General features: G+C 45.6%; 1 protein-coding gene across 2 annotated transcripts in view; it reads left to right on the top strand.

The window, feature by feature from the left end:
- ANTXRL (ANTXR like) overlaps nt 1-12,905 on the top strand; it is a 63,053-nt gene extending 50,148 nt beyond the window's left edge. For both annotated transcript variants that reach the window (XM_076338674.1, XM_076338673.1), the window contains one exon: nt 7,713-12,905. In XM_076338674.1, the coding sequence (XP_076194789.1) occupies nt 7,713-7,943 (231 nt within the window). In that variant the 3' untranslated portion in view covers nt 7,944-12,905. The remainder of the gene's footprint in view (nt 1-7,712) is intronic.
- Nucleotides 12,906-21,974: the final 9,069 nt, after the last annotated feature.

Here is a 21,974-nt window from a genome sequence, read left to right as displayed (position 1 = left end):
CTGCAGCTATTAATCTTACTGCAAAACAGTTCCTATCTGTATCTTGATTCCTTAGTAGTTCTGGACACCATTTTCCACATGAGACTGTTTTGGCTAAAAACTGCTTCTTTAGATGGTCTGTAAATATTTTTGCATGTTAGTGGAATTAGCTGAGGTGGAAAAAATACCCTTGAAAAAGTCTCAATATTTTCAGTTTTTGTTTTGAAACACCTTTTCTGTCCGAAACTCAAAGAAAAGATGTTTTGAATTGAACAACGTATGTGTTTCAAGCCCAAGTGAAACTTATTTTGACATATTTCTTTTATCTGAAAAATGAAGACTTTTGGTTGTTGTTGACTTTTCCCTCGGCCAGCAAGTGAACCAAAAGATGACTTTTATTGCCGCTGTTATGTGCGGTGCAGGCCATGGGCCTCTTTGTGAGTTTGCCCTGGCAATCTACCTCCCCCGGCCCCTGGGGGACCCCCTGGACGAGGTTATCACACACTTGGTGTCAGAAGAGCTCCTGTGCTCTCTCCTCCCTTCCCCACCCCATAAATCCTACTTTCTCAGCTATTTGGCTCCCATAGCCAGGGTACCTGAGGGCATACTGGGCTTCTGAAGGTTTTCTTCTCCCAGCCCCTTTACAAAGCAAGGCTGGTCCCCCTTTGCCTCTGTGAGAGGGGCTTGGGCATCTCGGCTCTCGCCTGGGCTTTCTGGGCAGCAATGTGGGCCATGCCTCGGCTAGGGCAACAGGTTTTACCCTGAACGTGTCGGTAGCCCAAGGCATTGCTTAGCGGCGTCTCACTGTCACCGTGTGCTCTGCTCCCGGCCCGTACATAGCTATCTTCTCATTTGTGACTTGGGCGTCAGAGTTTCTGAAGCAGGGATTAACTTTCTCTGCTGTGTCTCCCTGGTGCTGCACCAGTGAGCCAGTGACTGCGGCTTGTGGGTGGTTTAGTTTGGTTGCTAAAAAGTAAGAGAAAAGGCACAAAATTTGCTTGTAAGTGTGTCTTTGTGGACTGTGTGAAGGATCCGCACGTGCCTCAGCTGTTTTTAAATATCACTGCCCCTTCCTGGGTCAGGACATGTGTCCTGTTTAAAGTTGTGTTACCTCCCACATCTTAAAGCTCAGCCTAATTCCTTTTGCGGTGTGAAGCATGTTGAGTGAGCCCAGTAGGTTACATCTCCTGGCAGCACCACCTTGCTCACGCTGTGCTGTAAACAGAGTTTTCTGCCTCTGCTTAGATCATCCTTGTGCATTTGCATTCATCATTTTGTAATTTTCAATTTGAATTTATCTGATGTACCTAAGGCCATTATAGGGTCCTCACTGTTACAGTATGAGTGATTCACACTCCACAATGCAGTGATTTCCTTCCCCTCCAATAACTCCATCACAGAAGGAGGGAGCAGAAGTGATACGAGTTTATTTATAAAGAGCCCAGATAATACACTGGATAAAGAATGGGCTGAACTGATTCTCCTTTTTAAAAGCAGCACTAAAGCAAATAATAATTATATTCTCGTTGTTGGACACTGCCCCTTTACTGGACCTTACTTTTGAAATCCTTCTCTCTTCAGTCAACCCCATTTTCTCTTATCCCTTCGTAGTTTTGGATTGCCATCATTTTACGCATCAGTGCCTAGCTGCCAAATAGATCCCCAGCAAATTGTTATTGACAAGAGAGGACTTATTAAACTGGAAGATATTTAAAGAATCAGATTCTCATGCAAACAAATATTTTATGTTGATGATATTTAATGTTTTGATTTGAAATCTAATAACTTTAAAAGGCTACATATAAAAATTAATTACAAGTAAATAAATTAATCGTTAATGATTAATGCAATAACCACAGTATAATTAATGGTAATGATTAAAATTTAATTGTTAAATAATTAGAAATTAATTATAAGTTACATATTTATCGACCTGAAAGCATGATCAGCCACCAAACTGCTGATGTGGGAATCTCTGACATTTCCAATACTTTATTTTTCAACACGAAAACAATATCTGAGTCCCGAATGTAAGAGTAGGAGTTAGTAAAAGTTACTTGAATATGCCTGAAAACCAGGCAGGCTTAGGTTTTACGTGGCAAACTGTTTCAGCGGCTCACTAATTTCTAGCCTTTATGCTACAGGGTAATCAGTGCAATTCCCAGGAAATCCGTGAAGGCTTTAATGAGCCGTGACATGTTCAGCGCACAGTCAGCATGAAGCAGCGCAGCGTGAGGAAGCTTTTGGCAAAGGCTGATGCGCATAGATCCTGGCTCCTGAGGAGCCAGCTGCTAATCCTGACAATTGCCCAGGGAACTCGAATAGTGGGAACTCTGTAGCACCTCAGTTCAGCTCTTTCTCTATAAAATTACTGTATCCATAATCTACCTCATTCATAAATACATTTGCTAAACGAGTTTCCCATACTGTTGCTGTTTTAGGATACTTGGTGTAGGTGTTTCTGCTAGAACGCTTTTGTTCTTTATTAGAGGACAGGGATTACCCTGTCCTCGAATTGTTCCAACATTCAACTTTTGCAAAAGTCACTATCTTAAAGGTATATATCCCATTGGTTTCTGGGCGTGTGGATCAAAACCTTCACTTAGCTAAAGTGATTCTGACTTTTTGTAGATGCTCACTCTTGTGGTTTTGTAGGTAGCATAAAAACCTGAATCTGTTCTCTTGCGTTTTAGAGCTCCACTTTTACACTGAACTATCGATAGGTATTTAGGAAGTGAAGCTACATGTTGATGAACCATGTCCATAGCAAGCTGGCAGAGTCATCCCAGTGACATCAGTAAACAAAATTGGGAAGAAAGGTGGCTACTCATTTGAGCCCAAGGAAATTATGTTCATTTCAGGTTTCAGTATCCTAAATGCAATACTTCTGACTGGGAGCTACTTTATTTTTTCAATTTGGTGGTCCAGTGTTTTGGATTGCTATGTTCAAACTTTAAAGGAATGATTTTATTTTAATCCATTCTAAAATGTAAAGCCAACTATTATATTCTTACAGAGTCAAAGACCAAGAAATTTCAGTAAACATTTAAGTGAAGCCAACTCTTCCTCAGTCAGATATCCCCCTCTGCTAGTCAGAATTGCAGCACTGAGACTCCATAAGCAAAACCCAGAGTGAATGAAAACTCAAGCAAAATTTGTAACAGGAAGGATATCTTTTATTAGGTCAACTGATGCAGCTAAAAATAAGAAACGGACATACTTTTGTGTACATAAATACTCTGGCATGCACAGAGATGAAACTGGATTTGATTTTTGTTAAATAAACACCAATGCATGTATTAAAGTGAACAGAGAAAAGAGGCGGCTACTGGCAGATGGGGAGAATTTTTTCAATTCTTTTTGCTGAAGTGCTCTTAGTATCGTGGGTGAAGACACTTGCCCATGTCACTCTTCGAATTGCCTGGATCCTTTTAACAGTTGTTCCTTTCCATTGAAAACTTGCTGAGTAGTAGCTAAAGGTTTTGGGGGAACAAGCACTGGGGAATGATGTACTGAGCACTATGACGAAAGTAGCCCAGAAACAAGAGGCAGTGGCTTTCAAGAGGTTCCTCCCTTCCTTCCCCCCCCTTAAACCACACACAAAAACACATCCTAGGTGGTCGAGGAGGCATTGCCTAGAAGTACAAAGTGCCTGAATTGCACATGTGATTGTTACATTGGGATAAAAGCTGGAGTCGGGACAAGGGCAGATCCCGCTGCTTCAGTATTTGTACTTTTTGAAAAGCCAATTTGGCAAGCAGCATAACAAGAGCCTAACAAGTGGATGGACATATGGGGAAGCAAAATAATTGTGCATTAGGAAGACTGTGCAGATGTGAGCTGAAGTAAGGGCGTAACTCCATATGGCGCATTGCTGACCTTCAGTTGGTGCCTGAATGACAGTACGCGGTGCGGGTCGCACCATCTGAGGGATGCTGTACTGGGAGCAGGGCTGAAACCAGACAGAACTGGATTTACGCAGATCGTCTGCTTCCTAGAAAACAATAAAGCAGCTACCGACAGCTGTTGTGCCTGAGATCACCATGGTATTACTGCACCTTGCAACTCTGACACCTTTCCTAAAACACTTAGCGTATACTGTGCTTCAGGGAAAAACATACTGTTACCACTACTAAAGTGATGGTGGCTCTTAATCCCCGTTAATCCCCTGTACAGGGAGAGCATAGGTGAGTGTGCAGGATACCTGATTTCTGTCTGTGTTCTCTATGGTTTAAAAGCCTTTATGTGCCTTTGGAGAGGAAATTACTTAATCCTTTCAAACACAGAATAGTAAAAATCCTGTGGTTAGCATATTTATTTGAGAAACATCATGGATTTTTTTTATAAACTAACCCCAGAGGGATGTGCACGTTAGGTAGAATAGCTGTGGCACCCTGTTATTAGGAAACTGTGATGAGTGGAGGGCTTAATTCTTCAACCTAGAAATCCTTTGATGAAATAAACTTGATAAATCCAAATTATGACTTAACGATTTACTATCATTTGTTCCTCCCCTTCCCTTAATCCTAACAGTGGCTAAGAGTTCGGCCTCATTTTATCAATGGCTGCTTGAAGTGCTCAGGAGGATTTGCTCCAGTATTCACCAGAAGTCTTTGACATATGAGATTGTAGGCTAACACCAATAATCTTTTGTGAGGAAGTGTCACAATACATACATCGATCATCCAAGCCTCTATCTGTCAGACTCTCCCAACCCAACCGTATTTTTCATGACACAATGCGGCGCATGGCCTTTAAATTACCCATCTGTCTGACAAATCAGTGAGTGTGGCAGAAACTGGCAGCAGTTTGACGTCGCCTGTCACTTTAACTGAAGTGAAAGTAATGCAAACAGATTTATGGGATCCCCTTTGATTATAGACTATGAATATATTTGGAATTGATGTTTGGGAGAGAGACACAACAGAGAGGCAGGAAAGGCTTGTAGGCAAAAGCACTAGTGTTGGGTTTGCAGCTTTGCGTTTACTATGAGGGACATGGTTCTGTTCTTAATTTTTTCCCTCCACGTAAGCTGCATCTCAACTGAATACCTCTGACTTTTTTTCTCTCTTTTTTTTTTTTGTCCTGGGTGATTATTTAGGTGTTCTAAATTCATAACTTTGTATTTGATAGCTCAGCCTTGATATTTATATCTGTAGTGTTCACTGCAGAGCAGTAAATACTGCTGAATTTCCAAGTCTGCTCTGAATACAATAGAGCAGAGCAGAATACAAACGGCTGTTGTAAGCTGACAAGGATGGCTGCTCGCTGCAGTGCTGGTGAGGACTTGAGTTCTCCGATGGAGTAGAGCAAAGCACTGACTTGGGTTTTTTTCATCCAGTGGTTTATCTTTGGTGCAGAAGTAACCAAGACCTTGGCTTTTGCCCTTTGATACCTCCATGCAGAGGCTCTGGCCCTAGAATAGTATTGCCTTGAACCTGGTTCATAACCAAAGTCTGCTGTAACAAGCCTGCTTTTTTTAGAAAGGGGGTTTTATCCTACTTATTGAGGCTGTTGTTTAGGTGTAGTGGTGAATTTGTGATGGTGAAAGCTGGGACTGAGAACTACTGAGTACGTCTCACGTACAGGCAACAACACACCCATTCAAACAACTCTTGGCTGCAGCTGAGCCCTTGAAGCCCTGAGCCATCCAATCCAAGTAAGTGGTAGGGTGGTACGCTTTGGGCGTTGGTACATTTGTTGAATCATTTTCTGAGCTCTCTGGAGCTTACACAAGCTTCTCTTGATACTCTGCTTGACTCTCTTTAGAGAAGCAATAGACTTAAGTGATTCCTTTCTTTTTAAAGGGATAGTTTTCACGAATGAAGGTGCAGGCATTGGAAGTCACTTAATAGAATAGATGTGGTTCAGCTGTCATGGCTTTTGCCTGGATTCCAGGGGAAATTGTGATTTGTGGGGTTGCCACAGAAACTCAGCCTATTCCCTAAACACCTTCAGAGTTTCCTCACGCCAGTCAGCACTGACCTAGCAGTCATCTGTTGCTGGTGTGTGTTCTTGTATTCCCCTGTTATCACAGCCATTGGTAGCTGTGGGGATCGTGATCTACAGCTGCTTAGCTCTGAGAATAAATCTAGAGTCTTTCTCCTGAATTTTGCTTGGGGGATGTTGGCATAACCTTGAGCTGAATTTGGTTTGTTGATTTCCAGCGTACAGCCTAAACCTCTGGCCGGGCATTGTGGCTCTGTGGGTCTTTCAAAACAATGGAGGGAATATGCCTTCTGGGGCAGATATTTTCTAAACAAACCAAACGGTTTTTTTCCTTTTCCCCCAGCTAGTGTTTGCCTTGGAAAGAGAGAAACAGGTAACATGCCCCTCCATGTTAAACTGTAGAGGCTATTTTCATTAGGATGATTGCTACATGGAACAAAAGAAGCCTGCTGCGGAAGGGAAAAGGTGCTGGCAAATGGAGTTCATCACTGATGGGAAGGATACTTTCCAGCCCACAGTTACTTATTTGGAAACCACATCCCAGCTCCTGTAAATGGGCTGTTGGCAGTGCCACTCCTGCATTTTGAGGCAACCTTTGTCTCCAGCCTTTCTACATGATGATGAGCGGCCTTTTTGACTTCCAAGCGCAGGCTTCTGTCAAGCTTGTGGCAGCTGGATTCTTGCATAAGCATCTCCTCCCACCTCCCTAGGTGAGGAGGTGGAGACAGCGATGCCAAGTGTTGCATCTCCTCACGCAACGTTGTGTCTGCAGGATTTCATGAGGCCTCTGCAGAAATAGTGGGGCAGTTTGTAACAAAACTTAGGGGTCGTGGGGAGGAACAAGTACAGCAGACAGCAGAGATCTTGGTGTCTGACTGAGGTTGCCATATAGGTTTTGAAGTGAGCAGGAGCCTCTGGCTGCTCCTCACAGGGAAGGCTAGATGGTCTTTGGGGTCTGTCTGTCTCTCTTCCTGCCTGGAACTTGGTTAGTGGGAACCTATGCAAAGCTTTGTTCTGGCTAAAGGAAACCCTGATGTATTTGCGTTTAGCCCCTAGCAGACTAGGACATCCCCAATGCTTGCTGCTTTTTCAAACCCAAGCTACTCCTGTTTTAAAATCTCCATCCACAGTTCTCCCATCAGGTCCTGCCTGCCTGTGTCCCACATCCATTCTGGAAACACGCTCATTGGAGAGCCCTTTGTGCAAGTCCCAAACCTTGTTGGTGTTTGCGAGGGAAGCCGCATCTACATTTGGAGCACAGAAGACAGATGCACTATCCCACTGTGGTGTTCAAAGCATGGACACCAGCTAGGCTAGCATCACGGTGAAAAGGAAAGCTACAGATGGTGTCTTTGCTAAGGTTGTTCCTCTGGTATAATCCTGTCCCTGCTATGAGTTTTTTTCAAGCACAGCTTTCTCAGTCAGGGATCTCACCAAGGCAGGCATGACTTTGGTGGAGCTGTGGCTTTAGGCATGTTCTGCATAGCTCTAGTAGCAGAGAAGAGGGTACATGTGAGCAAAGTCACACTGGGGTCCCTTTTGGTTTAAACCAGTCCTAGGCTATCGTCTGTAGGCAGGAGATCTGAAACCCAAAGAAAGCAGTGGTTTCTAGTGCTGACCTTCAGTACAGCATGGTCTGAATATCATGTCTAGGATGCAGTGAACAATACTGGATGAAAATCTCTAAGTGCGGCCTGGCCCCTCTGCTTGTAGTCCCTTTGGCTAGCTGCTGCTGAGTTAAAACACCTGCTTTTGATGAGTAATGAATTTTTCTTTACTTCTAGGGAAGATGCATAAACTTCACTCGGGTGAAATCAGATGGAACCTCTGCCCCTTACAGCCCACCGCCAAAGCTGCCGCGGCGCGATGATGTTCCTCTCAACAATGCTCCAAGGAATCCTTCTCCTCCTGTGTCTCTTCAGCCCCCTTCCAGGCAGCCACCTCCTGGACCACCTCCATCCCGAGCCCCTCCTGGACCTCCTCCTTCGCGCCCACCCCCGCAGCCCATGGCTTAGAGTGCAGCAAAACCCTGATTGACAAAACATGTCTCTTTGCTGAACACAGCATATTTATTGAGTATTGGTTTACAGTTAAAGATATCAGAATTTGTTGCTGGTCAGCAAAAAAAGAAGAAAGAAAAAAAAAAGAAAAATTGCCAAGTGTCAATTTTAGTGTATGAATATATTTATACCACACGTGCTGAGTAAACATTCAGTGGATAGATTCAGAGCTATGGGGTATAGAAACAAACCAAAATGATCATCTAGATACAGTAGCAGCTTTTGTATGTATACATTTGAAGATCTATTTACATATGACATTTGTCTGACTTGGTATGTCAGATCATTCATTAATAACTTTAGCCGGTACATGTGCACCAGTTTTTTTGATAGCTGCCACCTGCAAGTTGGTTAAACATAGTTCATTGAGGAATTTGCTTTCTTTTCCCCAATGGTACTGCATCCAGATGTTAATATGGAACAAGAATTGCAAAGATAACTTTCTGCCTTTGGTTCTGCAGGTGGAATTTCCATTAAAGTTTATGAGAGGGCTATAACAATAATGAGGTAAGATGAGACTATGTGCCAATAATCTAGCAACAGTAATCTAGTATAGAAGAGAGGTATCTTTTTCTCCTGAGAAAGTCAGTTTTGAGCCTGCCATCTCTGCATACGTTTAGACTTGGTTGCATAGGATAGCCACTGAAGGCCAGCTATTGGTTCTAGAAATCCAAACCTTGAACAAGACCTGTGTTCAGATTTGTCCAAAGTTCAGAGGAATTTTGAGAAAAACGTTGTGGTTAGGTGTTTATTTTTCATTTATGGAAAACATAGTCCGAAGTGGAGTAAATATACATGCAATTCGAGCATGAAAGTTGTAATATGCAAACAGCATGTGTTAGTTATATCAGCAGCATTGAGGGACTGATTCCATTGCTATTTAATTAGATAAATTTCCTTTTGATCTTACTGCCAAGCAGAACTAGATCCTCTTGTGATTCAAACATTAATTCCTCTATGAGTAGCTCTTTCTTTAGACAGACCAGATCCCACTAATATATAACCTTGCAGTCTACCTGTGGTTGAGAGGCATGGTGTGATGTGTCAGTATGAGCTTTTATTCCTGTTTATATAATGTTTGTCTAGAGGATTTCCCAAACATTGTGACTGCTCGCCCATGACCTCAATTCTGTGTGTCATCAGAAAATGATGTGAGCACCCACACAGAGGTGGGAATTTATGACGCGGGACTGTGGGACAGCCCATGAATAGTGTTCACTAAGCAATACCTGAGTGGGTTGTGCCCTGATCATTCCCTAGTGAATCAAAATAACACCTGAGCTTGCTTTTTCTCCACCACTACTTACCATATTGTATTGGAGAGGGTGGCTGCAAATCCTTATGCCGGTTCGCTTTGGCACTGGCTGTGTTATTAGGATAGCTGTAGAAATAATGTTTATGTGGCATTATGACACAGCATATACTTATCTCTCCATTTGTGTGTAGGTGTGGGTGTGTAGCACACCACAGTAGTTATTGGCACATAAGTCCAAGATAAAACACTAACTGTATAGTGCAATTACTCCGGATTTAAGGCCTCTTCATGCGGTTGTTACAGGCATATAAAGTTGCCCTGGTACAAATAGAAATCAGGCTTACTGTTTCCAGTGGAAGTCCCACTTGCAGAACACCATACCAAGCTCTCATCGGTCTATGCTGATCACTGTGACATGCCGTGTGTATGCAGCTGAGGCTGTCAAAGATAAACTCAGAAGAACCACAGAGCCTCTTTCTCCTCTTGCACTGCTCTGCTCTCTTGAGTTATGCTCTTACCTCATGTATATTGGTGCAGATAGTGGAATCACACTCATGGGTGCCAGCTGGCCTTGGAGCTGTTCCTAATTTAGGCCTGAGCCAGCAAAGCACTTCTGCATGCATTAAAATGTCCTGCAGGTCAAGAGGAACATCCTAATGCCCAAGTACTTTGCTGACCTGTGACTTCATTGTGATCAGAAAGGAGAATTGGGATGCACTCAACCCTATCCTCATTCTTTTTAGTCACTTGAATAGGGTCTGCATAATTTGGTCTATAAGAATGGATTTCTGTTTGGAGGAGAGAGAAGTGTGTGTGTATGTGTGTGCGTGTGTCTGTGCTTGTGTGTGGGAACTGTGTAGGTTTTTGTTTGGTTTCTCTTCCTTTACAAAAATTGCTCGGAGAGTAGCACTCCTGTGAATGGAAAGGCCTTTTGCAGCCAGTGCGACATACAGTCATCACTTAATTATCTCCATTTCTTTCAGTTGAAAGGTGAAGCTAAAACATGTCCAATTTTCCACTGCAGTTCTGGTGAAGCTCCGCTTTTGACACCAGTGAAAGGAACTGGGTGACTGCAGTGAGGGGGTAGAGCCCTGGATGTGGGGGAAGGTGCTTTACAAGCAGAGATCATTGGCTGACATTATTTCGGTTGTATGGAAGCCTATGTGAAATGAACTTGCTAGGTTTAAGACCAGTTGTAATGTGTATGTACAGTTGAACCTAACAGCCTCTCACGTTGGCTGTCTAATAATAACTAGCCAACAAATGCTAACCAGGAATTGAAATGGCAGAGGGTAATAAAACCGATTCCACTGCCAGGACAAAACATGGCATTTGAGGTTTAGCTGCTTGTGGGAGGGGGGCAGTCCGCTGCTCTGTAGATGCCAAGTCTCTTATCAGTAGGCAGTGATGAGATTGGAACAATGGTGGAGCTCACAAATGATGTAATAATAAAAGGGAAAACTTACTTACAGAATTAGTATCTGCTAATAAAGTTGAATTGATGGGTCAGGGGTAAACTTTAGCTAATGAAAAAGCCTGGGAGCCAGATTTTGTATTGTCTTGCACCTCTACAGATCTTGAGAGGGGTCGGTGGAGTTGTTGCAGATTTGCATTGATGTTAATGTTGGTAGAATTTGACTCACTTCCAGTGAGAATGGAGGTGTTGGCTTAGGGAAGGTTTCTCACAATCACACATCCAACATGCCTGTTGTTTGCAGTTGAGGGGAATATTATTCTTTGCTGGAATAGCCAGTCTCACGGAGATAATAGATACTAACAATTTCTGCATAACTTGCAAGTGCAGCGAGGATAGGAGTGGTTTGGGCTTCCAGGTGATCAGATCCATGTATGATAAAGCAGGAAGCCCTGAATTTGAAAATTAGATTCAGCATAAATGGAGTTCCCAGCATTTTCACTATATAAAATTAAGCATTTGGTGTGTAACTCAAGTTTTGGCTGCAGCTTCTGTGATGGGAGCGCTGCAGGTTTAGTTTGTCGGTAAAGCGGGAAGAAGAGAAAGTGAACCTGAACTGAATTGCCTTTGCAAAGGTGGGGGCAGTGAATATGCTGCACTGGCTACAGAAAGGCCCTTTGGTTGTGTAGAAATGTACCCGTTTGTAGTGATCTCAGGCACTATAACAATGCAGTAGGAGAAACTGGTTGCTATTTTAACCATCTGTTGAGCTTGATCCCTACTTGGCGTAAATCGACATAGGCCAACTGAAATCAAGGTAGTAATACTGGCATCTGTCAGCTGAGAGCTGGCTCAAAATAAAGGAAGGGACAAAATCCCTCTAACTGGCTTGATATTTCAATGTTTGTTTTGGTATGCTTATATGTCAGTTGTGATTACAGTAGTTACACTGCTAAGAAATGTTCCTATGTGGGATGATTCCCCTGTATTTTCCAGCATATAGCATCATTTGAAACTTGCAAAAAGTGAGTATCTAATGCTTCCCCAAATCCAAGAGAAAAATGTGGATTCGGGGGACCTTTGGCTCACACTTAGCACAGATGTGAAATGACACAAGGTGCAAAGCAGCAGGGAGGGAAACCCCATGTGTTTAAAGCTGATACAGAACCACATTGATCAAAGCATATTTATGGCCATCTTTCAACCTCAGTGCATGTATTGCCATCTGTGGGAGTAGCCTGCAGAGCAGACGGTCCTAAATGTAAAAAGGAAAAAAGAGAGAGGAAAAGAATCAGCTCCTCGTCTGAATGAGCGAGCATAACAATGAATGACATTATTTCATGAACTGTACCAGTTCAAATGCATGTGCACCTGGTGCTCCTAATGCTTTTTTACTCCTGTTGGTCTTTAGACAACATGATCAGTAATATGCTTTCTCTCTTTAATCGTTTGCTGTTTTTATTGTTGTTATTTTGTTTTGTTTTTTAAAAAAACACATTTCACTGAGAAAACAGCCCTACTTCTGTAAATATAGAGTTTAATTTGGAGGAGACAGCACACTTCTGGATGTTACTGCTGGACAGTTATTTATTAAAAGGGGCTTAAGGTGAATAAATACAGGTGGCTCAGGATACATGCATGCAAGTGTGATAATGCAGTATAGCGTTTTCAGTTCTCTAGTTTTGGGGGAAGGGGAATTTTTGGGTCATCCTAGTTTGTTTAGAAGTTTGTTACTGATCTGATACTTTTGAATAATGCAATAGAGATTCCTAACATATAACAGTGCTTGAACAGATGTGTAGATTATGATAGATTCTTCATTTGGGGGGGAGGGGGTAGTGAAGGAGAAATGTTTTAGTTTTTAAGGGAAAAAAATGTACTGTACTAAACTTTTTTTAGAAAAAGATGTGTGTTTTCAGAAACAGTGGGGATGTGGGCTGATAGACAGCCGGGGCATGGAGATGAGGGACAGAGGAAGCAGTTGGATTTTTGAGGGACAAAGAAGTTTTACATGGGGATGTGGGTTTGTTACTGGTACATGTGGTACAAATTTCTGTAACTGACATGCTGCTTCCATGTTATAATCATATAACCTTTATGCATTTTATGCGCCTGCTCCATTTTTCTGAGAAAACCTTGCAAATGTAATGCCTGCATGCAAATGTGGGAGATGTAGCCAAAGTCTTGTAATCCAACATAATGTAGTCTTAATGGATTCAAAATCAACAATAAAAGTGCTTACTGGTTAAACACTACAGAGAATTTCATTGCAGGATCATTTTAAGAGGGGATAAGCTTGTCTGTACCTGGTTTCTAATCAGCTCAGCCATCTAATGGTCAGGAGGAGAACGTGGGGTTGGGCTGTCAGCATTCCCATCCCCAAGTTGCTACTGATTCATTATTTGACTAGAGACAAGGGTATGTTCTGTGCCTCAGTTTCCTGTTTCTAGCCTGAGAATTTCAGTCTTTGCCTAATTCAAAGGTAAGCCATCGTTTGTTGGAAACCCTTTTAGGTCTCAGGTAGCAGGGTAGAAATGCTGAGTAAATTCCACTAGAATCAGTGCTCAAACATTGACTGACACATGGGGCAGGATCTGAACTTACTGTTGCTATCTCAAAGAGAGGTCATCTAACGCATAGAAACAACAAAGTAAAAGCCACGCAAGATAAGATGCTAGAGCTCAAGACTTTAGCAAAGAGTTCTATGGCAAATCTTACACCTGTGAAAACACTGGAGTCACCAGGCTTCAAACACAACTACTGATTTTTAGGAGTCTTGTCTGAAGGACGGAGGACTGTATCATAACTCCCTCCCTGTCTCTGAAGCTAGTTTTTTCTTCCTTCTCTGCTGGTAACGCTTCCTCTGTATCCCTTTGAGCCCCACTGAGGATTGGGCGGGAGGGGGGGGTCTGGTGGAAACATAAGAGAGGCAAGAAGGTCAACAGGGGTAGGCCACAAAAACCTCCAACCCCAGCAGGCTGCAATTATGGGTAGTCAAGGCTGCTGCAAAGCTGCTGAGCTGTGCTACGCACTCAGTCTGCCCAGCATGGCAGCCACAGCCCTGTGTGCAATGGGAAAGGAAACTGGTCCTCGCACACACACAGTCCCCTGAGCCCATGTGAGCCTCATCTGCAAAAATGGTGGGCACTGATTTTTGGGTGTCTGGTAGCCACATGAAGTCATCATGGCAAAGCAGGTGGGAGCTGCGTGGTGGCTGAGCCGGGCACCCCGCTCCCTCTGGCAGCTCCAACTGGTCATGCTGGTAATGGGAGCCAAAATCCTTTGCCTGGAGCTGTGCTGCACAGGGGCCCTGACAAAGAGCCCAGCTTGCTCTCACTCTGCTCCCCAAGCTGGCAAGACAATGATCACCCGGAATGGTTTTGCGGCCTTCGCTCTTTTTTGTTCCTCCATCTGCTTCTTATGCGAAAGGCAGGCTCAGGCTCTCGGAAGAGGTCAGATAAACAAAAGTGGTCCTGGAGCCAAGGCTCTGGGCATTTTTGTTCTGCATTAACAAAAACCCGACACTGGCTGCAGCTGTGGCTGGTTAGGTTTATGCATGCCTGAGACAACAAAATTCAGATTTGACCTGAACTTCCCCAGAGACTGGGAATGTGCAGATCCAGGGCTTTGGTTACGGACTTGTCTATAAATAGTCTCTAATGCTGATTTAGCATCTTTCATCAAACTTACTTCACAGTCTCGGGAGTGGCATTTACATGTGAACATACACCAGCATACCCTATTTGGCTGCATGGAAGTCAGCAGCAAGAATTTTACTGGCTTCAGCAATCTGAGCCAGGAACTGAAAAAAATGCTCTTTCCCCCTATCCTTCCATTCCTTAAGAAACCACAGGCAGAGCATGTTGCCCATGCTGGAAGTTGTCTGATCTTTACTCTGTGAATGTGCTTTGCCCTTTGGGTTAGGACTCATCTCAAGTTTCATCGGTTTCTGCAGCAAAGTTCCCCCCTCCCTGCACATTGAGGACCCCCCTTTTCACTGCAAGGGAGGGTATGCTGGAAGTTTCCTAGCTAGGTATTACTCTGATTTCTGACTGCAGCTCAGGAGACCTGTGAGATGATGAGATGAAAGAGTTCCCTGAAAGAAAGGGAACATCCTGCTGAAAGGTTTTGCCTGTGACATAGATTGAGAAATGTTTCCTTTTAAGCTTTCAGAGATGCAGGATTGTTGTGCATGGATAAATACTTCACTGAAGGTCCTTAGATAACCCCATCTGTGTCTCTGCCACAGAGCTCACTGAAGTGAGCTCTCCTCATGCCAGCCGGTCACTGCCATGCAGCCGCTGAGTTGCCCTTCGTCCATGCTGGTGTCTTCCTTCATCCTGCTGAGCCTCTGCGCCATGGTTTCTTGGGTGCAGACTGTCTGTTTCTTCATGATAGAAATAGGGTCCCTGCAGAAATGTCCTAGGTCCTGTGACCCAGAACACCTCACACTGGAGGTATACACTTTTCCCTCTGATGGCAGAGGGATATGGATTTAGAGCATGAGTCTTCACAGAGGGCACAGGGGAACATAGCAGTCAAGACATACCCACATGTAGTAAACACGCATGCATTTGACACAGGTTACTAAATAAAGCGACTGTTTCCTTATTGATCATGGCTCATGCACTGTTAAGGTAAAATACTAAGTGCCCTCAAATGTTTTCTAGTCTCCATTTTTTTAAGTATGTAAGAAGATGTTTTGAGTTGAAAACAAGAGTCCCAAGATTCCCCTTCATCATCAAAGGCATATTTGGCCAACCAAAACCAATGGGAAAATATGGCAAGCATATGTGGCAGCTCATCCTCTTCAAAAACACAACTGTGGCTGCTTTGTGCCTCTCTTTCCTTGTGCATTAGGAATAGCTTAGTTAAAAGTGAACATGCCTAGATGTAGGGGTTAGTCCTGGTCAGCTTTAGGGTTTTTTCCTATTCTTTTCTGGATTTCTGATCCACCTGTGTAAGGTGTGTTGGGATCTTCGGCACTAAAGGGATGCCAAGTGCAGCGGTGATGCTGTTGGGCCTGGTGCCAGCTGGGAAATGCTGCAATGTCTTCAGCAGACAGGTGCCTTCAGAAGGTAGTTAATAACCCTTAAAAGCCATCGCCATCATGATGGTAGACTTGGGTCTACCATGAGTCACCAGGAGCCACCTGCTCCAGGAATGCACGCAGCCCGTGTCTGAGACCACAAGTGACAGCCCATCCACCAGAACAGTCACAGAGACCCTGGTGGGGTCTGACTCTTCCCAAGCTAGCAGGTATGGCCAGGTACTACTGGTGCCTTGCAGCACTTGTCTTTCTCTAGGGGAAAAAGTGGGCAGGGAGAAACTACAGCTCTCTGCAGGGTCTGGAGTTTCCCAGCTCGCTCTATTTTTTGCCAATACTAATGGTTTCTGCATCGCTGAAGTGACTCACAGGTCAAAATAGGAAATAGCTCATTTCCCTCCCAGCCACGTGCAGGAGTGAAGGAGCAGGTCTGCCTCTAACCCAGGCCAGCCGGACCCTGCCTGGGAAAGAGCAGGCAGGATGCTTCCCAGGTGGCCTCAGACAGTGGCTCTGCCACGGTCTACTGGAAGATGTATCTGGAGAGTGAGTTTTCTGCATCCCCCGTGAATCCTGTTGTTCTCCTTTTCCTGAGCCATGCACAGGCGGTGGTTGTCTGCTCTCCGGGGGCCTGAGCTGCAGCCTGCTTGTGCCAAGAGGGGCTCCGAGGAGTTGATGGAGCACCCCTGGGTTCACCAACCCTGCAGACTCATTTTTGTGGGGTGGTACAGCCAGCATTAAGCCTTTCCTTTCCTTCCCTCCTGTGATGCTACTGCAGGCAAATCAGGCTATGGCTGTTTCTCTGCCCTTCATTTTGTGCCTCAGTTTCCCTTGCTGTAAGGACAGAGCCCAGCTCTGGCTGTTTGAACTGTACAGCCCAGCACTCCTGGCCAGACAGTTTCTGCAGCTGTAGCTATGGTGGCTCCTCTCAGACTCAGCAGCTGCCAGCTTTCCTCTCCAGGTACCTTTGCAGCTCCCCCTGGGGCAGAGGAAAGAGGTGGGAGAGGCTCCCGGTGCTGGCCATGTGCATGACTCACATCTGGCATTCCAGTATTTTTGGTAGTTCAGGAGCAGCCCCAACTCAACAGCAGGAAATAAGCGTAAAAATAGCCCGTCGGTGTGTTTGCAGCCAAGCAAAGTGCATGATGTCTCTCTGCCACGGTCTGGCCCCAGCAGCTGCTTTCCTAACCAGCTCTTGGAGAGCTGCATGCAGAGGACAAGCTGTGGAGAAGCACTTGCCCCTAAAAGTCTGCTGCTGCTCAGACAGCAGGCTGAGGGCAAATGTCAGCCCCCCAGAGCCTGCTGGCTTGTTATTGTAGGGTTGCCTGTGCGCCCCAAGGTGCTCTGTCACTGCCTGTCTTTCAGCACAACAAAGCAGAAGGTGATTGAAGCTGCTGTGGAGGCCATGCTCTGAGCAGAGCTCTTCCACGCCCCAGGGTGGAAAAGGGGCCGTAGGCAATCGCAGCCTCACTGTACCCCCGTCACCCTGGCTGGGCGTCGCTTTGAGAGGTGGGGACTGGAGTCCCAGCGAGGCCCCTGGTTGCCCCAACCTCCCCTGCCCCTCTGGTGAGGGGTGAATCCCCCCTGCACTTCCTCCTGCCTCATCGATGGGCCTGACGACCCAGCATTTTCCCCTCCTCCTCACCGGTGGGAATCCTGACCCTCCGGCTGCACACCGCAAGGAAATAGTTAACGTGTGTTTGTCCTGTGAGGGCTGACAGAGCATTTCCCGGCATGGATGCCGTGAGACCCAAATCAATGCCAGCCAGGAGATGCTCCTTGGCAGGGCTGTCACCTGCAGAAGGGAGGCCACCGCACACAGGCGCAGGAACGTTATGGCACATGGCACCACCCCAGAGTGGCCATTTGGGCTGTGGCCTGGTGACAGCGCACAGCGCTCTGGTAAGGGCAGGGCAGGGCAGGCCAGGGCTCTCGAGGGCTGAGGAGGGGGAGGCGGCCATGGTGGTCGGGGAGGCAGGCCTGGCCGGACTGCCGCTGGAGGGCAGGACTCGACAGCCTATTTCCCACAGCAGAGCAACCCGCTCGGACTTCTCCAGAGCAGAGTGGGAAATTGGCAGTGCTGTAAAACAAAAAAAATTTGAATCTGTTTCAAGCTGGTTTTGCTGTGGAAACCCTGCTTAAACCGGCAGTTCCAGCTCCAGCAACAGCCTCTTCTACCGCCCACAAAGTGAGCGTGCTGTCCAGGTGCTCTCTGTTCGTCTGTCCTGCCAAGGAACAACTCCCCAGCTGTAAAACCTGTGGGCCACATCGCTGCCATTCTCCCTCTGGTCCTCCCCACCTTCACGACCGACCAGCATCCGTCTGAGCCACCACGAGCATGAGGTCCACATGCTCGGCTGGGGCTTGCAGATTTACTAAGCAGGGAGCAGCTTGCTGCTGGAAATACGTGCTCACCCTGGTAGATCAGGTTGCTTTTGTCCGTAGTGTTGCATGCTTGTAACCTTAGAAGGGAGTTAATGCAGGTGTGTATCTACGTGATTGACCTGCTTCATGTAGACACGTGCGCACACTCTCACATCAGGAGACAGAACTGCTTTTTGCTAGAAATGGAAGTTGGAAATGGGAATTGTAAAAGTCCCCTGGGATAAGAGTTTTCATTTGTTTTGCAGTTACCATCAACCTGTGATAAAATGCAGTACTTTTCCTGCTTATATAGGAAATGCCCAAATCTCTGGTGAGATTCCCAAAAGCTCATAGGACCAGAACTGGACATGCTGACCTAACAAAAGCAACCCTTCAGGCATCATACAGCTTTTGCAGCGATGTGACGCTTTCCCTAATGCCCAGAATTGGAGAAGATGACTGCCCCCTAAGCCAACAGCATCTATTTTTATGCATCTTGCACCAAACTAGATCTCTGCAATTAAAAATGGTCTGATGGCTAAAGGCTTCCACTGAGGTTCAGTTCTTGGACCATGAAGGGGTTCAGCATTTCTGGGCCATTCAATAGCAGAACTGCAGCTAGGTAACTGTAGCCTGGTAATCCCACCGCTCAGTGCTCTCTGTTTCCACTGCAGGCTGACCCATGAAGGAAGATTGGGGCAGGCCTTTGGGCAGCCATCTTTCCTCCTTCCAGCATTCATAGACCACAACCTGTCCCTCCTCAGCTCCTTCTATGGTCAGTCTCTCTTTCCAGGCTCTTTCCTTCACCTTCTTCAGAGCCACTCCTTCCTTGGCCATGCCCCTGCCTCTTGCAGCCTCCATGCAGAGCCAAGCTGGTAAAGAGGCAGTGTGCCTGAGCCCGTGCTGTGTTTTCTACACTGCACTTCATACAGACACACTCACAGGTGAGCTGTGACCTGGGTGCTGTGTCACTATCAAAGAGACACAGATCAACCCTGAAACATGTGCTGAGTAAAATCCTGCAGGCGAACAAGCCCTGACTATCAGTCCTCTTCTGTTCTTGCACCTAACCGAGCTGATCTATGAGCTGATATCAACAATTCCATGTCTGAAATGTTCAGCTCTCGTTTATCATCTTTGTGACAAAAATTGGTGTCGAAAATAACCCACCGTTTGGGACACAAGGTGGTCTGTTGAGGCACGAATGAATACTTCGTGCCATTCTGCAACTGAGACACTGTGACACTGTGAGTCTGGCTCTTGGGAGAGCTTGTTTTGATTTCTTGCTCTCTCCATGACCCTGAACACATCCTCTCTGGTTTGACCCAGTAGACTCTAATCACCTCAGTATCACAGAGGGGCTGGTCTTAGATCACCCACCCATATCTGGCAGAGGTCTCCAAGGAAAAATATTGAACACTTGGAAGATTTTCAACTAACACAGCTAGACCACAGCCCTCAGCTTAAGGAGAGCTGGCTGTTTTAGCAGCACTATTCCTATTTTTAGTGCCTTTAATGGAAAAGTCTTCTCTAAGATTATTTGCCCTGTTTTCTGTTCTTGTTACCACAAAAACAATTTGCGAAATATGTTGGTTTCTCTTAGAAAGCAACAGCAATTTTGTAGGCATACAATAAAATACAAAACCAAACAATTCCCCCACATACATTCTCAGTAGCTGTGATTTCTTTAATGGTTCCTAGAAGCTGGCATTCCAGTGAGGGGAAGGATGTGTAAGTATCCACATTGTTGTGAGATCTGGCTCAGCGACCTGTCTATACCTTGAATGACAAATTGTCACAGGCAGACCCATTTATCAAAGCCTTTCTCCTGCCCATGAGCGCAAGTGAGCGCTCATGTAAACTGTCCCCAGTGGTCTGCTTAGGTGATAAAGATCATAGGTACTTCAGTAGAAACTGAACACCATGTCCCAAGAGAGGAAAGCAATATTTCATGTCTCTTTGCCTCTGTTTTCCTTTGTCAAGATTTTGAGACACAAATGCCTTTGCTATGCCCACCAAGACATCTGAGTGTACAAAAACAGAGGTCTGGATACCAATGGCAGTGTTACCGGTGCAACTGGCATGGCCACACTGACTTCAGTAGTGTCACTGCAATTCTGCAGCAGTGGGAGGGAAACCAAAGTCAACCAAAAGGCCATGGGTCTGGCTCAGCACTCACCGAAATCACTGGGAGACTTTCCACTGGTTTTACAGGTGACAGAGGAACACAGAGAAACATCTGCACCTGTTGGAAAAGTTCTTCCTATTTTCTGTTTCTTTTGATGACAATGTCATGATAACATCTTGCCCTAATAGTCTGTGAGCTCTTTAAATCAGCGATTGCCCTTTGGCTCCCTACTTCTTCAAACTCAACAGGGCCATGGTCTCAAGTGAAGTGTTCTAGGCCCTTGGTACTAGCACCCAGACATAGTACTACTATGCAGTGTTCCCAGACTGTGCCATTGAGCAATTACAAGCCATTGTTCCTAGCCTAGCCAAACTAGGAGCATCTCAAGGAGCCTGCTCCAGGATGCAGCGTAGCCAGCTCTGGGCTGGAATATGGCCACTTCAAAGCTCCAGGCAAATCTAGCTGTAGAGAAGAACGTGAAAAAGAACACTAAATGCAATCAAAATGAGACATACAAGCAGACAAGGAGTCAATGCCAAAGCTGGATGTTCCCTGAAGCACTAGTATTGCCTCTAATTTTACCAGGAAATCAGAAGTGACACCATGTTCTCTCGTTTTTTAACCTTAACCTCCTTCGGCACAGATCACTCCACAATGCTTGAACTCTATGTGGATCTCGAGTAATCCAGATGCAGCTGCTACTTTTGGGGCAGTAGTGCATGATCAACATCAGGGTGAGCCTGTGACAGGGGCTGCTGGCTCAATTCCTGCTGCAGAGCAGTCAGGGCTGCAAGGCAGTACGGGCTACAAAGGATGGCATCAAGTGGTGGCCCCTTGTCCCAGCTGTGTCCAGCCTACCCCAGACCTCAGCAGGACAGCAGGATTTCTGAAGAGTTATTATTGTCTCCTGTGCCAAACCAAAGGCTTCTCTCTCCTCTCTGAGCTAGGTAGTGTGTGATTTGTGGCTCTTGGCCGTATAATGATATTGGTGGATACCTTGGCTGGTCAGGAAGGCTGGACACCTACATTGTACGCCATGTTAGCAGTGTAGCAAACCTGCTATTTTTCTACCCTTAGTAAAAGTAATTTATGTCTCCATCACTACTAACAAGTGTGTAAAAGCTGGAGAAAAGCATATCTTACCAAGAAAGGCTGTCTGACATGCCAGTCAATGCAAGCAGTAAAGGGTATGTTGCTGCCTTGCTACAAACAGCTGGACTTCAGACACATCCAGGGACTTTTCCTCTTCTCCCTCAGGCTGCTCTGTATAAGTCTGTCTCCATCGCAGGGTCATTTCAAGCAGCAGGCCTGTCTTTAATTGTGTAGACACCTGTACTTATTCCATCAAGGACTACACAATAAACAATTCCATAGAGGTAGGTGGGGACATGCACAAAACATTTCACACGCAAGCATCCAAAGGCTCCCCAAATGCTGCCTAGCACCCGCTGTTGGCATGTGAACTCCTGGCATCTGTCATGTCCCCATCAGACCCAAGTGAGCTGCCTTTGCCCGTTTTGATTCAGAGGGTGCTTTCTTTGTTGGCCTTTGGGGTTAAACAAGAGCAGCAATTGCCTGTTTTGCGCGCAGAATGGTTGTTAGGGCGACTGGGAGGAATTCCTTGGCACCAGCGCTAGCGCAAGAAAGGAATGAGCAGAAAAATGCTCAGCCAGAGTCAGCCAGAAGCAGAGCAGAGCCAGAGCAAGCCAAGGGGCCGTGCTCTGCTGTGTTTGTGTTAGTGCCTCACCCTGGCTCTCCCACCGGCAGCAGAGGGGCCCTGT

The sequence above is a fragment of the Aptenodytes patagonicus genome, chromosome 5 (assembly GCF_965638725.1).
Source record: "Aptenodytes patagonicus chromosome 5, bAptPat1.pri.cur, whole genome shotgun sequence".
In the NCBI taxonomy this organism is placed as follows: domain Eukaryota; kingdom Metazoa; phylum Chordata; class Aves; order Sphenisciformes; family Spheniscidae; genus Aptenodytes; species Aptenodytes patagonicus.
The sequence above is the reverse complement of the archived record's forward strand: the minus strand, read 5'-3'. Positions and strand labels throughout refer to the sequence as shown.